The sequence below is a fragment of the Tinamus guttatus genome, unplaced genomic scaffold (assembly GCF_059628265.1).
Source record: "Tinamus guttatus ecotype Peru unplaced genomic scaffold, ASM5962826v1 Tinamus_guttatus_pri_ptg000323l, whole genome shotgun sequence".
Lineage (NCBI taxonomy): Eukaryota > Metazoa > Chordata > Aves > Tinamiformes > Tinamidae > Tinamus > Tinamus guttatus.
Genome location: NW_028288857.1, coordinates 2020795 through 2034642, shown reverse-complemented (window position 1 = coordinate 2034642; position 13848 = coordinate 2020795). Strand labels below are relative to the sequence as shown.

The window sequence follows — 13848 nt, the reverse complement described above, 5'->3', positions numbered from 1 at the left end:
TTAATCACACATTTTTGTCGTGCTTTGGCTTTTCTAATATTCACAATAAATATCCAGGCTTCAGTCCTCCTGTTGAGGTTTTGCAGGTACAAAAATGCAGATGTATACTTGGTGAGTATAAACTGAACTGGCTAAAAATAGCAGCTTAAAAAAGCTGGCACATCTGTGCCTCAAACTGCTTAGATGTTGTAGGAAGAAATCCATTCCATCGTTAGCTTTTGATCTACAGCTCACCAGAGAGGGGAATTTAAGTAAAGCAACTGGATAAAGCCAGGATAAAATTTGTTTTGCTCCTACTCAGGCTTTCTCAACTCTTAAGATATTAGACTTGCTGTCTGGGTGTGAAGTAGGAGAATCTCAGGCATAAACCCCCAAAATAAGAAGAAACTTGCAGGATTAGGTGAAACAGTTGCTTGAGCAAGGCAGGGACTGGATTTGACCCTAGGGGCACTTTCACTGCTACAATCTCACTTATTTAATATAACTTAGTTATAATAGTCAGGTCTGATTCTCACACTACTTCCTCCCTTTTTATGCTACTGAATAACATTTGGGATGGGGGAATTGGCATCGGCCACCTCTCTGCTGGCCCCCGAGCCACATCGAGGGCTTGCAGAGAGCAGCGCGACCTGCTCACGCTTCACCTGCAGAAGGGCAGCTCGTAAGGGGGGAGGATTTTTTCAGGGGATCACATTGCTCCCTCCGTCGATAGGCTTGAAATCTAGATTCACGTTTTTCCTTGCATAGTGAAGTCCTTTTGGCACCGGTGGGCAGGGACAGGGCAGTGCTGGAGATGTGCTCTTGGAGACTCAGGGCTGGCATCCTTCCAAAACAGACAACTAGAGGGTAAATCATTCCTTGAAAGCTGCTTAGCAGAGTAGTCCAGCTGGATGGAAAACAAAAGAAAGAATTAAAATATTTACCCTTGCTGGGATGTTTGCACAGAGCTTGTCCTTACGCAGCCACGCAATCTCCACAGCAGCCCTGACGTCAGCACAAGAAGGACGTGCTCTGCTTTAGTGCCTGCAGCCAAGCTCCAGCTGGCTTTAGAGTGGAGCTTGAAGGGCTGAGAAAACCATCTTAGGGCAGAATCTTTGCTACAGCAAATATTTTCACTCTTGCCTAATTCGAAGCCTGATAAAATCATTGGAGCTCTTTTAGTTGGCTTTGGTCTGCTCAGATACAACTACCTTTATGCGCAGGAGTGGGTCACACTGTTCAGTGAAGCTGTTGACACACATAAAGCTACCACACGAAGCCACTCTTCTGTCTAAGTTTTTGTATGACTGACCCTATTGAAATCATTTTTTTCCCCATAATTTAATTTAATTTAATTCTTCCCTTTTTTTTTAGTACTTAATGCAGATATCTGCTTTAAAATAGGATCCTAGACATGCCGCCTGAGAATTAAATAAAACATACCCAAAATTCCTAAACACACCTGACATGCTGGATGAGATCATCTCCATTTAAATGACTTTTTTTTTCTTCCCTAAATTGTGATGCTCACAAAATTTTGCAGCATTTATTTTTCATCCTGAAAATCATTCCATCCTCTGTGGACTCAAAAAGCCAGGGTTTCCCAAAGTAATCAGGTGCATTTTATATAATCAAAATGAAAAGTGAAAGAGGAAAAGATGGGAAAGACACAGCCTTCTCCCTGGGCAGTTTGCAGTGCCAAGGATCCTGAGACCCTTGTCACCTGCATGGGTGTAGGGTGCTGCTCTAAGTTACCTTGGTGATTTCAACTCAAACAACTATTTCTTTCAATAATTGCATCCTCAGCACCAGCTTTTTCCACCTAGGTGTCCCTTTATTCTCAGGGCACTTACCCGGGAGCACCTCGGATTAGCCCAGATGCTTCTGCTGGTTTTTCACGTAGCCGACCACGTTGTTGGAACTGCCCCCTGCAAAACGAATCCCGGCAGAGTTATTTTTGTGTCGAAAATATATTTTTTACACTTGTGTCGAAATCTGTGGGTGGAAGGAGAAAAGGAGACACTGGCACTTCTACCCTCCCAAGACCTTGAGGCAACTCTGATTAGACCCAGTGACTCACTAGGTTATTTGCTTTCACCAGAAAGTACTTTGTAGTTTCTCTCCCTTTGCACCAGCAGCTTCCTCCTGTATGAATATTTACACAGGCATTTCCTATTCTTCCTGTCCTTCAACCTCTGTTGATACGGTGCCTTCAATAAAAAATGAGAGGCTGCTGGTGTGCTGAGACTCATCCATTTCTAGATGAGCAAGATAGTCTCCGGTGTCTACAGCCGTATGTTTTCTCTCCTCCATACTTTAAATTCAGAAATCAGCCATGAATACATTTAAATTGGAAATCAGGAGCTTTCTATCCACCCGAGCAGAGAGTTTCTGGAAGATGGTGCTACTAGAAGCTGATCTACCAGTTCGTGGAGGGACCTGACACCTGATGCGGTTGCAGAAAACAGCGAGGGACTGACTCAATGGGCACTGGACTTCTTTTACCCTCACCCCAATACTCAAAGCAAGCTCTTGGTAGGAGCTTCTTTCTTGACTGAGTTTTGTGTTCCCCAAAAATGCACTTAAAAATAATCCCATGGTATTTTAGGATCGGGTATTCCTCACCCCATGGGTAGGAGCCCTGGGAGACAGCTATATCATTTAATGCAGTCACCAAGAGCCCACTCAGGGCACTGCACTTCTTAGAGTAAGATCATGGAAAGCTGAGATTAAAGAACCTCTTTTGCTATGCACAGACTTTCATTTCATAAGCAGCAAATCCCCTTTGTGCAATGCGAATATTGCAAAGCCTCGCGATAGTAAACACTTCATGCCAACAGCTTACCAAAATACTCCTTGTAATACTTATGCCTCAGGTTACGACCATCTGAAAAAGAGGGAACGTAATGAGAACATACCCAGCCAGCCTTCACTGTGTGTGTTAAACGCCGTGCACAGCACAGAAAAGTTATAGATATGGGAATAACCTGACGTAGACATCCAGAAACGCTATAAACTTCTTATAAATCTGTTTATATTCTTGAACTATGCAGTCGTGGTTCACTCTCTTGCGAGTGGTTAACTGCTGATCACGAGATGCTTATGTCCTTTTTGGGAGTTATCAGCTAAGGAATCACTGATTTTCTCAAATTAAAGAAAACTTCTGCACAATATCAGACCAGCTATAAGAGGCCTGTAAAGTTCAAGCTCCAGTTAAGTCTTTTCTGTTCAACATTTATATTGCTATTTAAACTCTCAGAAATGCCTTAAGCTCAAAAAACACCTATATGGATATACATTCCATTACTTATTATGGACTTATTTAAACGAAAAAAAAAATAAAACAAACAAACATACAAACAAAAACATTCCAAAAGCTATAAATGGAAGATTTCTTAGTCTTTTAAAGACATGGTTCAGAGATCTGGTTTGATGCTTCCCTTGGCTTTTACAGCATCTAAATGGCAAAAATGACCGCTCATGTTGCTACATTAAGATGACTTGTAGGCTAGTCTAAACACACATACCCCCCTTGTCAATGAAGTCACACATATCTGGACAGGTTATGAACTGCTCTGGAAAATACTTGTCCAACAGAAGCTCCTTTATTGGGCAAATGTGTTTATAGAGAAAAAAAAAGCGAATCGTTTTGGATGCACTAAGCAAGGTTTGAAGGCAGAACTGGAATTTGAGACTTATCACTGCGTAATGAAGTGTGCAATAGTATTATAAATACTTCTATTTACTGTGCAGCTAAATAAAGGGACATGCAGGTCGCTACCCGCTCTGCCTGCACTGTTGCAGAGGGGACAAACACGCGTGGTGTCCCCTTCCTTGGGTAGCTCACACAGCTCAGCTACTGCCAAGGGCATTGGAGACTTCAGCCAAGCGAGGCCGATTTCTGCAGAGTCCTGGGGCTCTGCACTTTGGCCCAGGCTAGTGTAGGTCACAAAAACAGATGCTCCCAAGTGACTTCAATGACATACTGGCACCTAATCGTCCTCGGTGAGGTCGCTTTTTGCCCTGGCATTTATGCAGAGTCCACCAGGTCTGCTTTAGAGCCTGTGAGCCATGTCTTACCCCATTTGCATGACAGAATGAACAAAAAGAAGGGTCATTTGCAGGCATCTGACCTGGATTTCCACGCAGCTTGATGCACTGGCCCCTGTTGGGGATTCCCTCGGCCGTGTTGCCGGGGTTGATGATGTGGCACTCGTATCCCGTGGGGCAGTGCAGAGGCTCATCGCCATCCTCAGTGGTGCTGCAGGCCTCGGCTGGAAAAGAAGCCCACAGGTCACACACCTCAGTGTTACCACCTCAGTGTTGGCCACAATGCACCAACGTGGCCAAACCCTTCTGCATCTCCTCCCAGAGGAGGTCTTCACTCCTTTCCAAGCAGGATAGCAAAGAGCTGGCACATGCAGAGAAGCCTGGCAGCGCCAATTTACCCCTGACATAAGACCTGCAGCTGCAAATCTCTTGTTACTGGTGTTTAGGGCTGGGAGAGGAATCAGGGAAAATCCACCAGGAAACTGGACTTTACTGCTTTGTTCTTTGCTCCACACCCATTTGCTCCCTGGCAAATCTAAACCCTGGATGTGACTCATGGTGGGGAAAGGCAGTGCCAGCCCTGCTACAAACATGGGCACTGATCACCTTGACCCCTGGTCTGTAGCAGCTGGGGAGCACACTGAGAAAACACAGCAGGACTCATGGCTGGTATCTGTGTATATTAAATACAGACACTGTGCAGAGACTCCTCCCTTCCTTTGCTGGGATTTTAATTTTGGGGACTCCTGCTGCAAGTCTGATGCCACGGCTCATGGTTCTTCTTCCACTAACTGGTCCATTGAACTGTGCTAAGGATGATAAAATGAGATCAAATAGTATAAGCATGACAGGAGTGGGTGAAAAGGGACCTGCTTTATCTGTCAGGGTGACTCCAGTGAGCTGCAGAATGAATTTTCTCTTGAAGAACTAGGAGTTTCCACAGCAGATAAGAACAAAGTGAGTCTGGGGCTACTGCGTAAGACTGGATGTCAGAGAAATCCTGGCCAGGAGTAGTATAACTCTTAGAGGATTTTCTTCATTATTGGAATTCAAAACCTTTACAAAAGAGTATAATTCTGCCCCTTTTTCTATATGGGGAAATTGTGGCACATGGTGAGGCAATGTGTTCTGGATCTCCCTGTTGAGCCCTGTTGGGGCTCAGGCAAGATTGGAACTCAGATCTTTTTCTTTTTTTATATATAATTATGTACTGAGAGGGAAAGTCTCTCCCAGGTGCTGCTCCCCTCCTGTATGAAGGGCACCTGCAGCTCCTCTGCCTGGCATCCTGCCCTTGAGGGTAACGCCAAACTTGTGCTGCCTTTCCAGGTATTTTCAATCCATCCCTGGCTCATAAATTCCTCTGACATGAATCAAAACTTCATGCACTGCCAGCTGCTACTTAGGCACCTGAAAGAAGGGCAGAAGAGCTGAGTTTTGCCTCTGCTCTGGAGATTTTCAGATAAAACAGCCATGTTTCAGATAAAACAGCCAAGCCCTTTGAGTTTAGCTGCAACATGACAGTCACTTTGAAAGCTGGGCTGTCACCTCTGCACTGCTGATGTGCCCAAACCCTGTTGCTGTGTAGCCTGCTGCATTTTCTGTCTTTACTGAGCAATTTGCTCACTTTCCATTGCAACTGCTTGACTACATCTGCATACATCCCTGCCTCTTCCCACCTCCTTGCAAGTCTGCCTGGGAAGAAAACCTATGTATTAGGGAGCTGGAAGAAAATCTATGTATGTTGACAAAGCTTTCTTCTAAAAAATGTAGATGCTTCTACTGATTTCAAAAATGGAAAAAAAATCAGTGCTACTGATTGTTTTGACTAGTGTCCACAGTGCTTGATGGTCTCTGGGCTTTCCTCCATGTATGTATTTTGTGCCCTCTTCCACCACACAGGGTTAATTCCATGGAAACTCCAGACAAACACCAGAAGCCCCAAACATCCCTGTCAAGCCTCTATGTGATGAATATATTACTTTCCAAACTAGTGCCTTTGGTATAACAGTGTTCAATTACTCACATTGCAGAGAAGACTCTTTGTCAAATGTACTGTACCTTGTAGGACCTCCTCAGGGCCATCCAAAAGCCACCCATTTCCTCCCAGCCAGCGGGGTTTGGGCTGAACCAGCCAGTCTAAAACTGCAACAGACACAAACAAGCAAACCACAAACAGTCAAGGAGAATTGGCCCTAGGGCACAGAGTTATTAAAAAGTCACTGCAACCAGTGATGAGGCTGCCAGGCTCCTGTAGGACAGATTTGGCTGGCAGTTTTGTAGCAAGGTGTTCATATTCGTGTTCCTGTTGTCCCAGTGGTGCAACAACACGGATGTCACACAGGGCCCCAAGACCCTGGTCATAAAAGCCAAAGAAACTGTTGCTTCTCATCCTCTTTTCACAAGGCATGGATGAGATGAGATGGTTGTAGCTTCCTGGCTTCAACGAGCCCTTCCTCAGATCGAGGGTTCTTTACCTGAATATACTCCCAGGAAAAGAACTGGCATCGTAGACTTATACCATTTGTACTGGTGGAAATTCTGCAGTACCCACTGACCTAGACTAATTCCACCCTCTTGACTCAAGACTCATCACAGCTCCAGGAAATCAGAGCTCACGCGGCTGAACTTCCATCCTTGACCCCCACGGAAACACGTCCTAACTGAGACCAGACGCCCGCGGGGCCCGGCTGCCCTGATCCCTCCGTGTCTCTGGGTGTTTCTCCCCGTTGCAGGTGCATGGCCGTGTCCCCACTACCTGGCGGTGGCTGCACGGACTCCAGGCAGGCGTAGATGCAGCCGTTGTAGCAGCAGCGCTTGTGCCTCTCGCACTCCGAGTCCGAGCGGCAGCTGGGCACCTCGCAGGCTCTCTCGGGCAGGGTCTGGGGCGGCGGGGGGCAGCGGTCGTTCTTCTGGTAGTGGGCACTGTGAGAATGAAGAGGGTACTCATAATCCTTGCAAAGAAAAGAAAAGGAAACAGAGGTTTGGCGTAAGGCGAGTACCAATCGTGCTGTTGGCTAAGCAGGAGAGGGAATTCCCTGCAGCCTCCGGGTAGTCATGAGGCAGGAGAATTAACTGCTTAGTGCCCCTATGATACACTGCAGGGAGAGCTTATGACCTTGTACTTTATGTTTCCATAAGGTTATGTTTCCAAAGAGCCCTGGAGCTGATGTCCTGGGCATGACCATCTCCTGAACAGGCTCTTTCTCCTATTTTCACTTTTTCCTTGACCAGTGCTTACAGGGAAGAGGTGCGAACACTTCCAGGCTTTCCAACAGGAGGCCCTGGGCTGTTAAATTAAAAATCTTTTTGAAATCGTGATATGATCTTGGTGAGCTTTGGGTGGCTGATGGCAGTTTAGTCATAAGGAAAATGAGACCATGACCAACCACAGCAGAAAGCGCCCAGCTGTGTAATGCACACCAAAATGACATGGGAGGTCTAAAGTGGATTAACAGGCCCAGAATTTTACTAGAAACATTTATAAGAGGTGGCATCTAGATAATATGATTCATACAGAGGGCATTTTAGCAAGAAGCTAAAGTTGTCACAGGGAACCAGCCAAGCCCATTCCTTTCTCACCTGTGGCCAAAGGATTCGCCTCCAGGCTTGAGCTCCATCCAGTACAGCAGCATAGAGAACTCAGAAGGGGCAAAATTCAGTGTGCAGATTTATTAACCCACATTATTAAGCTCCAGTCAAATCAAAGGAGGGATTTTGAATTTGTGCTTTCAGCAGAGATGAACATCTAGCCCAAGGTCTGGATCAAAACCTGCCCTGCCCTCTCTAGCCCCTTGGTTTGAGTCCCTGGACGTACCCAGACCCATCACTGCTGTGTGTCAAAATCAGTGACAGACAGTGAGGTTGTTATTGCAAGCAATGATGTGGTGCAACTCTCCTCGCGGGATTCTCTAGGAAATTTCCCCATGCTGGAGAAAGGATTGGGGTGAGACTAATTCCCTTCTTATCTAGGTGCTACTACAACCTTCCTGGAGGCACCAGGAGAGCTCCAGGAAGCGCTTGGTGAAACTGTGTGTTGCTACAGGTGCTGCTCAAGTAAATGTCCTAGCAGAGGCCCAAGGAGGGATTCCAGAAATATCCTGAATGCTGAATGCACCGAGCAGTGTTTGCAGGGGGTTGCAGCTAGAAGCTAGAAATTGTGACTGTCACTCAGACCTAGAATAAGGCTGCTTGCCAAAACTTTGCCTTCCTTTATCTGTCCCTCTTTCTTTGCAATTTTTCCTCCTTTTCCTCTCTAAGTTATGCAATTGTCTTTTATTGAAACACATGTGTTTGGGGTGCAAAACACTGCTTTCCCCTTCCTTTCCTTTTTCCGAGGGCCTCCAGAAGAAATAATGATGTGCATTTGCACTATGGAAGTGCAGAAAGTTCCTTCCAGGTTGTGCAGTGTATTGTAGCCAGCACATGATCACACGGATGGCTCCTTTGCTGAACTAACCTCATTGCTTTATGCAATAGCTAGGGGGAAACAGAGAGCAGCAAAGTTTCCCAGATCCGTGGTCTTCAGAAGGCTGAAAACACTCCAGCTTTAACCACCACGCTTTTAAATTCAACCTATTTAAAATACAACTTATTTGTTGTTGGTGGTTTTTAAATCCAGAAAATACTAGGACTGAGTATAATTTGGTCATATAAGACAGTATTTAACAGCTGATATTTCCAAATATTTAATAGGGCTCCTTGTTCATGGGGAGTTTACTCTTCTGTTATTTGAAATTTCAGCTGAAGACTGTAACGTAGGAACCAATACCATAGGGACACATAATGGCTACATCAAAAAACAGTTAATGCAGTTGTTTCACAAATGATTCACACATCAAGAAGGCCAAATTACAATGAATAGTTGGCTCAATGAATGAGATTTCCTTCTGGGAACAATGTACAATTTTCAGTCAAATAACTTTGTACCTCATAACCTCCCTGCCCATTCTCTGTGATTCCCTTTCTTCCAAACCTCATGGGCAAGGAAATATTTTTGCAAATTTGATCTTAAAAAAAAATAAAAATAACAAGAGTTGCCATTGGTTTATACATGCTAAAATGCCAATGGGAAAAGGGATTCCCTCATTCACAGAACAGCCTGTTCAAGGCAGGCTCCAGCTATGCGCTACCTGGTCTTTTTAAATGTTCTCCTAAGATCTGTAATTTGGCTTTGATTTCTCCACTCATTCCAAGAAACCACTTGGACTTCTCATTTTTACAGATTCTGGCAACTTCCTAAATTTTCTGTTTTTGAAAATATTTTTTAATTCAGGAAGTGGAGACTTATTAAGTCATTTTAATGATAATATCAGGCTTGAATATATCCAGAAATAAAGGAAAAAGTTCCGAGCTGAGCTGAGGACACCTGGAAGCCCCCACAGATGACTAGGGCGAACACGAACACCATCCCTCACTCTCAGCCTGCACAGCCAGCAGACGCCCTCTGCATCAGAAATATCCCAGCTCTCTAAATGTTTAGGCATGAGAGCTATCTGGAGAATAAATAACTTGCAAGAACATTACAGCAGCCCTGAGGAATTCTTCACTTCTGGAAATCTTTAAAAGAATGATATTTTTTTTTTCTAAAAGACTTGATGTAGCTGAAAATGGGCTGAATTCAAGACATCTCCGGCCTTTTCCCCTTGCCTTTCTCGACTAGCTTCCTTCCTAGCCCTTTGGAAACAGTCCACAGACTGTGCAGGGGGCTGCAGAGCACCAGCTGCAAGTCACTGAGCTCAATAAATGTCCTTCTGACAGTAAAACACATGTATTTGCTATCGGCTGGATCCATCCTACCTGGACTGCAAGTTTTTTGTTCTTATTCCACTCCCTGCCCTCTGTTCTCCCTTTCTCCTTGACCTCTTCTCTCTAACCAAGAGCCTTCATCAAAGGCAGTACTGACCAAATTCAAAGCCAGTTCCTCATCAAAGCTCCTCCTTGTCACTCTGCTGCTATCAGTTTGGTGGACAGCTTCCTCCTATTGCAAGAAGATTCCCACTTCTTGTCCTTGGACAAGGTAATTCTTGGTTCATGTCCTTCCCCTTGCCTCCTCCCAGGTTCCTCAGAGACCTTGCCCATGGGGATGTCCACAGTCCACCTCCCTGCACTGAACCACAAGTATCTCCATCTGTTCCCTCTCTATCCAAGTGACCCACAAGCCAGCTGTTTGCCTCTGTAGGGAACATAGAGCATTTGGGACAAACGAAAGCATCTTTCTGAGGACAAGAGGACTTGCCAAAACAGCCGCTCTGCAGCGAAGGTGAAGGAGAGCGGGCTGCTTCCTCCCGACAGGGCTTCCAAGGAGGAGGAAAAAGAAAGGCTTATTCTGTTCTCCCTACACAAACTGCTGCTGTCAATATGAGCAATTCTGGGCCAGTTTGCCAGATCGGTAGCACCTGGATTCAGAGCTGCCAGAGAAAACATTCCTTTGAAGACCGGCACATTGAAAGAAGAGGATATATCCTCAGGGGAGCGGGCTCTGTGCCTTTACAGAACACAGTATCTGAAGATCAGCATGTAAATACCTGTTCTATGCCTGTCCTGCCTTTCTGGGTCACTGAATTTATAACTGCTACTGAATTTGAGCTTTGCACTGAAAAATGACATACATACGTACTGATAAACACATTTTCCACTCTGTGGTTTAGCACTTCATCATTTCCCAGTGAAAATAGAAACCAGGAGATACTCTCTCTGAAGGGGGTCTGAAATGAAGCACATTTCTGACTGGAAACTAACTGTGTGCCTTGAAGATGTGAGCACAGCTTTGCTGCAAGCTGCAAGGAGACAAACCAGGGTATTTCATCTCACTGAGCACAGGTGAGACACCCATGAGGTCCTTCTGAGTCACACAAACCACATGTATTAGTTCTCACACAGGTCCCTCTAGATGTCAGGGCCAAAAAGCATCTGTTTTAACTAAAAGTGGCCTTCATAGGTGGCTGCAGAAAACAGGTAGAGGAATCCCCACTACGAAACTGATTGGCCTGAATGTCGAACTAGTGAATTATTTTCCCATCTTTTTCCTTCCCTTCCCTTCCCTTCCCTTCCCTTCCCTTCCCTTCCCTTCCCTTCCCTTCCCTTCCCTTCCCTTCCCTTCCCTTCCCTTCCCTTCCCTTTCCCTTCCCTTTCCCTTCCCTTTCCCTTCCCTTTCCCTTTCCCTTTCCCTTTCCCTTTCCCTTTCCCTTTCCCTTTCCCTTTCCCTTTCCCTTTCCCTTTCCCTTCTTTTCCTTTTCCTTCCCTTCCCTTCCCTTCAGCGAGGGTTGCAAAGCCAGTGCACTCCTCGCTGGCTGCAGCCTCCCTTCAGCTCCAGTTTTCCCTGTGCAGCAGCTAGGTGGCAAAAGTTTAGTCTGGGAAACTTAGTGTAATCCTACTACAAAGGGACTGACTGCAGATTTAAACACTTCTTATTCTAAAAATGATACACTAGATGTAAAGAAAACCCTCTAGTCCACAGCAAACACCCCCGGCTCCCCCAAACCACCCCGCTGCTGGCTACTCACATCATATTTTTCCGTCATTTTCAGATGGAGAGCACGTTTCCAGAGGTTCCTTGCACAGCCCGAGTCTGGGAGCAAAATCAAGAGGCACAAGGCTGCGGCGATGAACATTTTGCAGAAACGCATCTCTGACAGTGCCCTGGGATCCATTTTCCCCTAAGCGATGAGAGAAGGAGTAGAGTTTTCCAGGATCCAGGCAGCTTGGAGCCTTGGCAGGGAGGGAGGGAGACGGAGAGGGAGGGAGAGAGAGGGCTGATCGCCGGAGAGCCACTTTTCGCTGCGCAGCTTCTGGGAAGGGAAAGGAAAAAAAAAAAAAAAAAGAAAGAAAAATAAATAAATAAAGGAGCCCCGAGCAGAAGCCAGAAGCTGCTGTTGAACTTCCTCGCTCCAAGTTAGATCAGGTTCTCGGCTCACATGTCCACACAAAGCACATGCTCTCCTCCAATGCTAGATGGAAAGATTATTTGGGGAGATTATTTTTAGACCTTTGTTCCCAACATCTGGCATCCTCGGAGAGCCCCATTGAAAGCCAAGGCGTGGGATCGGATGACAGCTGCCGCAGGGGGAAGCGAAGGTCTCCGCGGGGTGGGCTGGCAGCTTCCCGCGAAGCAGAACTTCCCGAGCCCCTCGGGGCTCCCTTTGTGCGCGTCCCGCTGCGCCCGGAGCTGCGGGTTTGGATCGTGTTTTGGCAAAGTGCTAACTTCATCTGAAGGCTGCTTGAAGGAAACTACCTAAAGACATGATAAACAGGCTTTAATTAAACCAAGTCGACATGAACTTTCTGCAAGTGGTTTTGAAGAAGGGGAAGATGTGGCCATTAGGGAAAACGAAACCCGTAAGCATGGGTGGGGAAGAGGGAAGGAAGGTGCCTTGGAAAGGACGTGACCGAATGGAAAGGGAGGAAGGGGACATGAGTCACCCTGGCCCTGACAATGGGACAGGGACGGGGAGACTGGACATGGGGTGTTGGGCACCTGCATGAACAGGCAGAATGAAATGAGACTGAAAGTATCAGCACCCTGCCTGGGGCTGTGGCCAAAAGCAGGTGTCAAGGAGAAAGAACAGAGCAAATGTTACATGTGCATATATGCATGTCTCTCTATATATTCATATATATATATATGTATATAGTGTATGCATGCATATACTATCACTTTGAGCCATGCCTAAGTCTCAACAGTAGAAGTTGGCTGGCAGGCAAAGGATTCCTTCTTCAAATGTGCTGGAATATGATGACAAGAACCCAAAGACCAAGTGAGATTCAGGCTGCAAAAGCTCTGTAGTTACGTGAATACTTCTGAATTATTTAGAGGTAAGGTGTTTAAATCCCAAACTCACCTGCACTTTGGTTGAAGCACAGCCAGGCAGCTCTAGCAGAGGGCTCAGTACATCCAATTTGCTGCTCTAAGTCTTTGGTTTGTGGCTTTATTTGTCATTGCTCAGAGCTTGGCCTCACACAACGGGCATCTTCAATTCTTTTTAAGAACATATCTCGCCTGTTTTTTGTGATTATTAATATCTGCACCTTGATGAAACATCATTCAGGCACAACTGGGAGTTGCCACCAGTGTCCTGACTCTGTGTTGTAAGGTGACAAATGACAGGGCTGCTTGCCTAGAATAAACAAGTGTTTTGATTAGAGTATTCCCATTTAATTTATACCTTTGTGCTGAAATTTCGCTGATCCCAAGCAATAGGTAAAAACAACTGTTCTCGATAAATCTCCTTGATTTCACTTTTTTGTTTGTTTCATGTATTTGCAGTCTGGATTTGGAGCAACTAATTCTAAAGATTAATAGCTAGCACATAAGACCATTTACTAGCCTCTCTTTTGGCAAAAATGCTGTCTTGTCATCTGCCCAGGAGAAACAAGAGTCTGCACCTTATAGTTCATGGACTGCACGCTGAGAAAGTGGGAATTCTCCTGCATCTCCTCCTTTCAGCAGCTGTTGTGGACTTCACATAAAAACAACCACTCGTAGATAATACCTAGGCCTCATGTGCACAAGAGTTTTCATTTCAGCTTCTCAAAGGTGCACATGCAATGCCTGGACTGGATTATCCCTATTTTTGGGGAAACTGAGGCACAGACTATCTCTTTTGCTGAGTATTGCAGCACACCTACACACACATATACATGTCTATATGGATATCCAAGCTCACTCCAGGACTGCGGGAATAGCAGGTAAAGCCAAGCTATAAAGCTCAGCGTAATTTATGTTTAGTCTTCATGATTCGAGCTCTTCCCAAGCATCCTTTCACCCTATTGCCCAGCTGATATCATGGACTGGGTTTATGCAGTATCAGCACAGCCCAGATT

General features: G+C 45.6%; 1 protein-coding gene across 1 annotated transcript; it reads right to left on the bottom strand.

The window, feature by feature from the left end:
- Positions 1-668: 668 nt before the first annotated feature.
- WFDC1 (WAP four-disulfide core domain 1) lies at positions 669-12099 on the bottom strand. Its single transcript, XM_010220311.2, has 7 exons — positions 11532-12099; positions 6785-6980; positions 6088-6171; positions 4113-4253; positions 2825-2866; positions 1833-1907; positions 669-886 (listed from the first exon to the last, which is right to left on the bottom strand). Exons 1-6 carry the CDS (start codon positions 11676-11678, stop codon positions 1849-1851), a joined length of 669 nt encoding a protein of 222 aa, XP_010218613.2. The 5' UTR covers positions 11679-12099; the 3' UTR covers positions 669-886; positions 1833-1848.
- Between the last annotated feature and the right edge of the window lie 1749 nt (positions 12100-13848).

Bases quoted from the DNA above. Each gene is read 5' to 3' on its own strand.
- WFDC1 (XM_010220311.2), bottom strand. From the start codon at position 11,678: ATGGATCCCAGGGCACTGTCAGAGATGCGTTTCTGCAAAATGTTCATC. The intron at 6,981-11,531 runs GTGAGTAGCCAG...TTTCTTTGCAAG, and splicing joins AAATGACGGAAAAATATGAT to GATTATGAGTACCCTCTTCA. The intron at 4,254-6,087 runs GTACAGTACATT...CTTCTTTTCCAG, and splicing joins CCCTGAGGAGGTCCTACAAG to CCGAGGCCTGCAGCACCACT.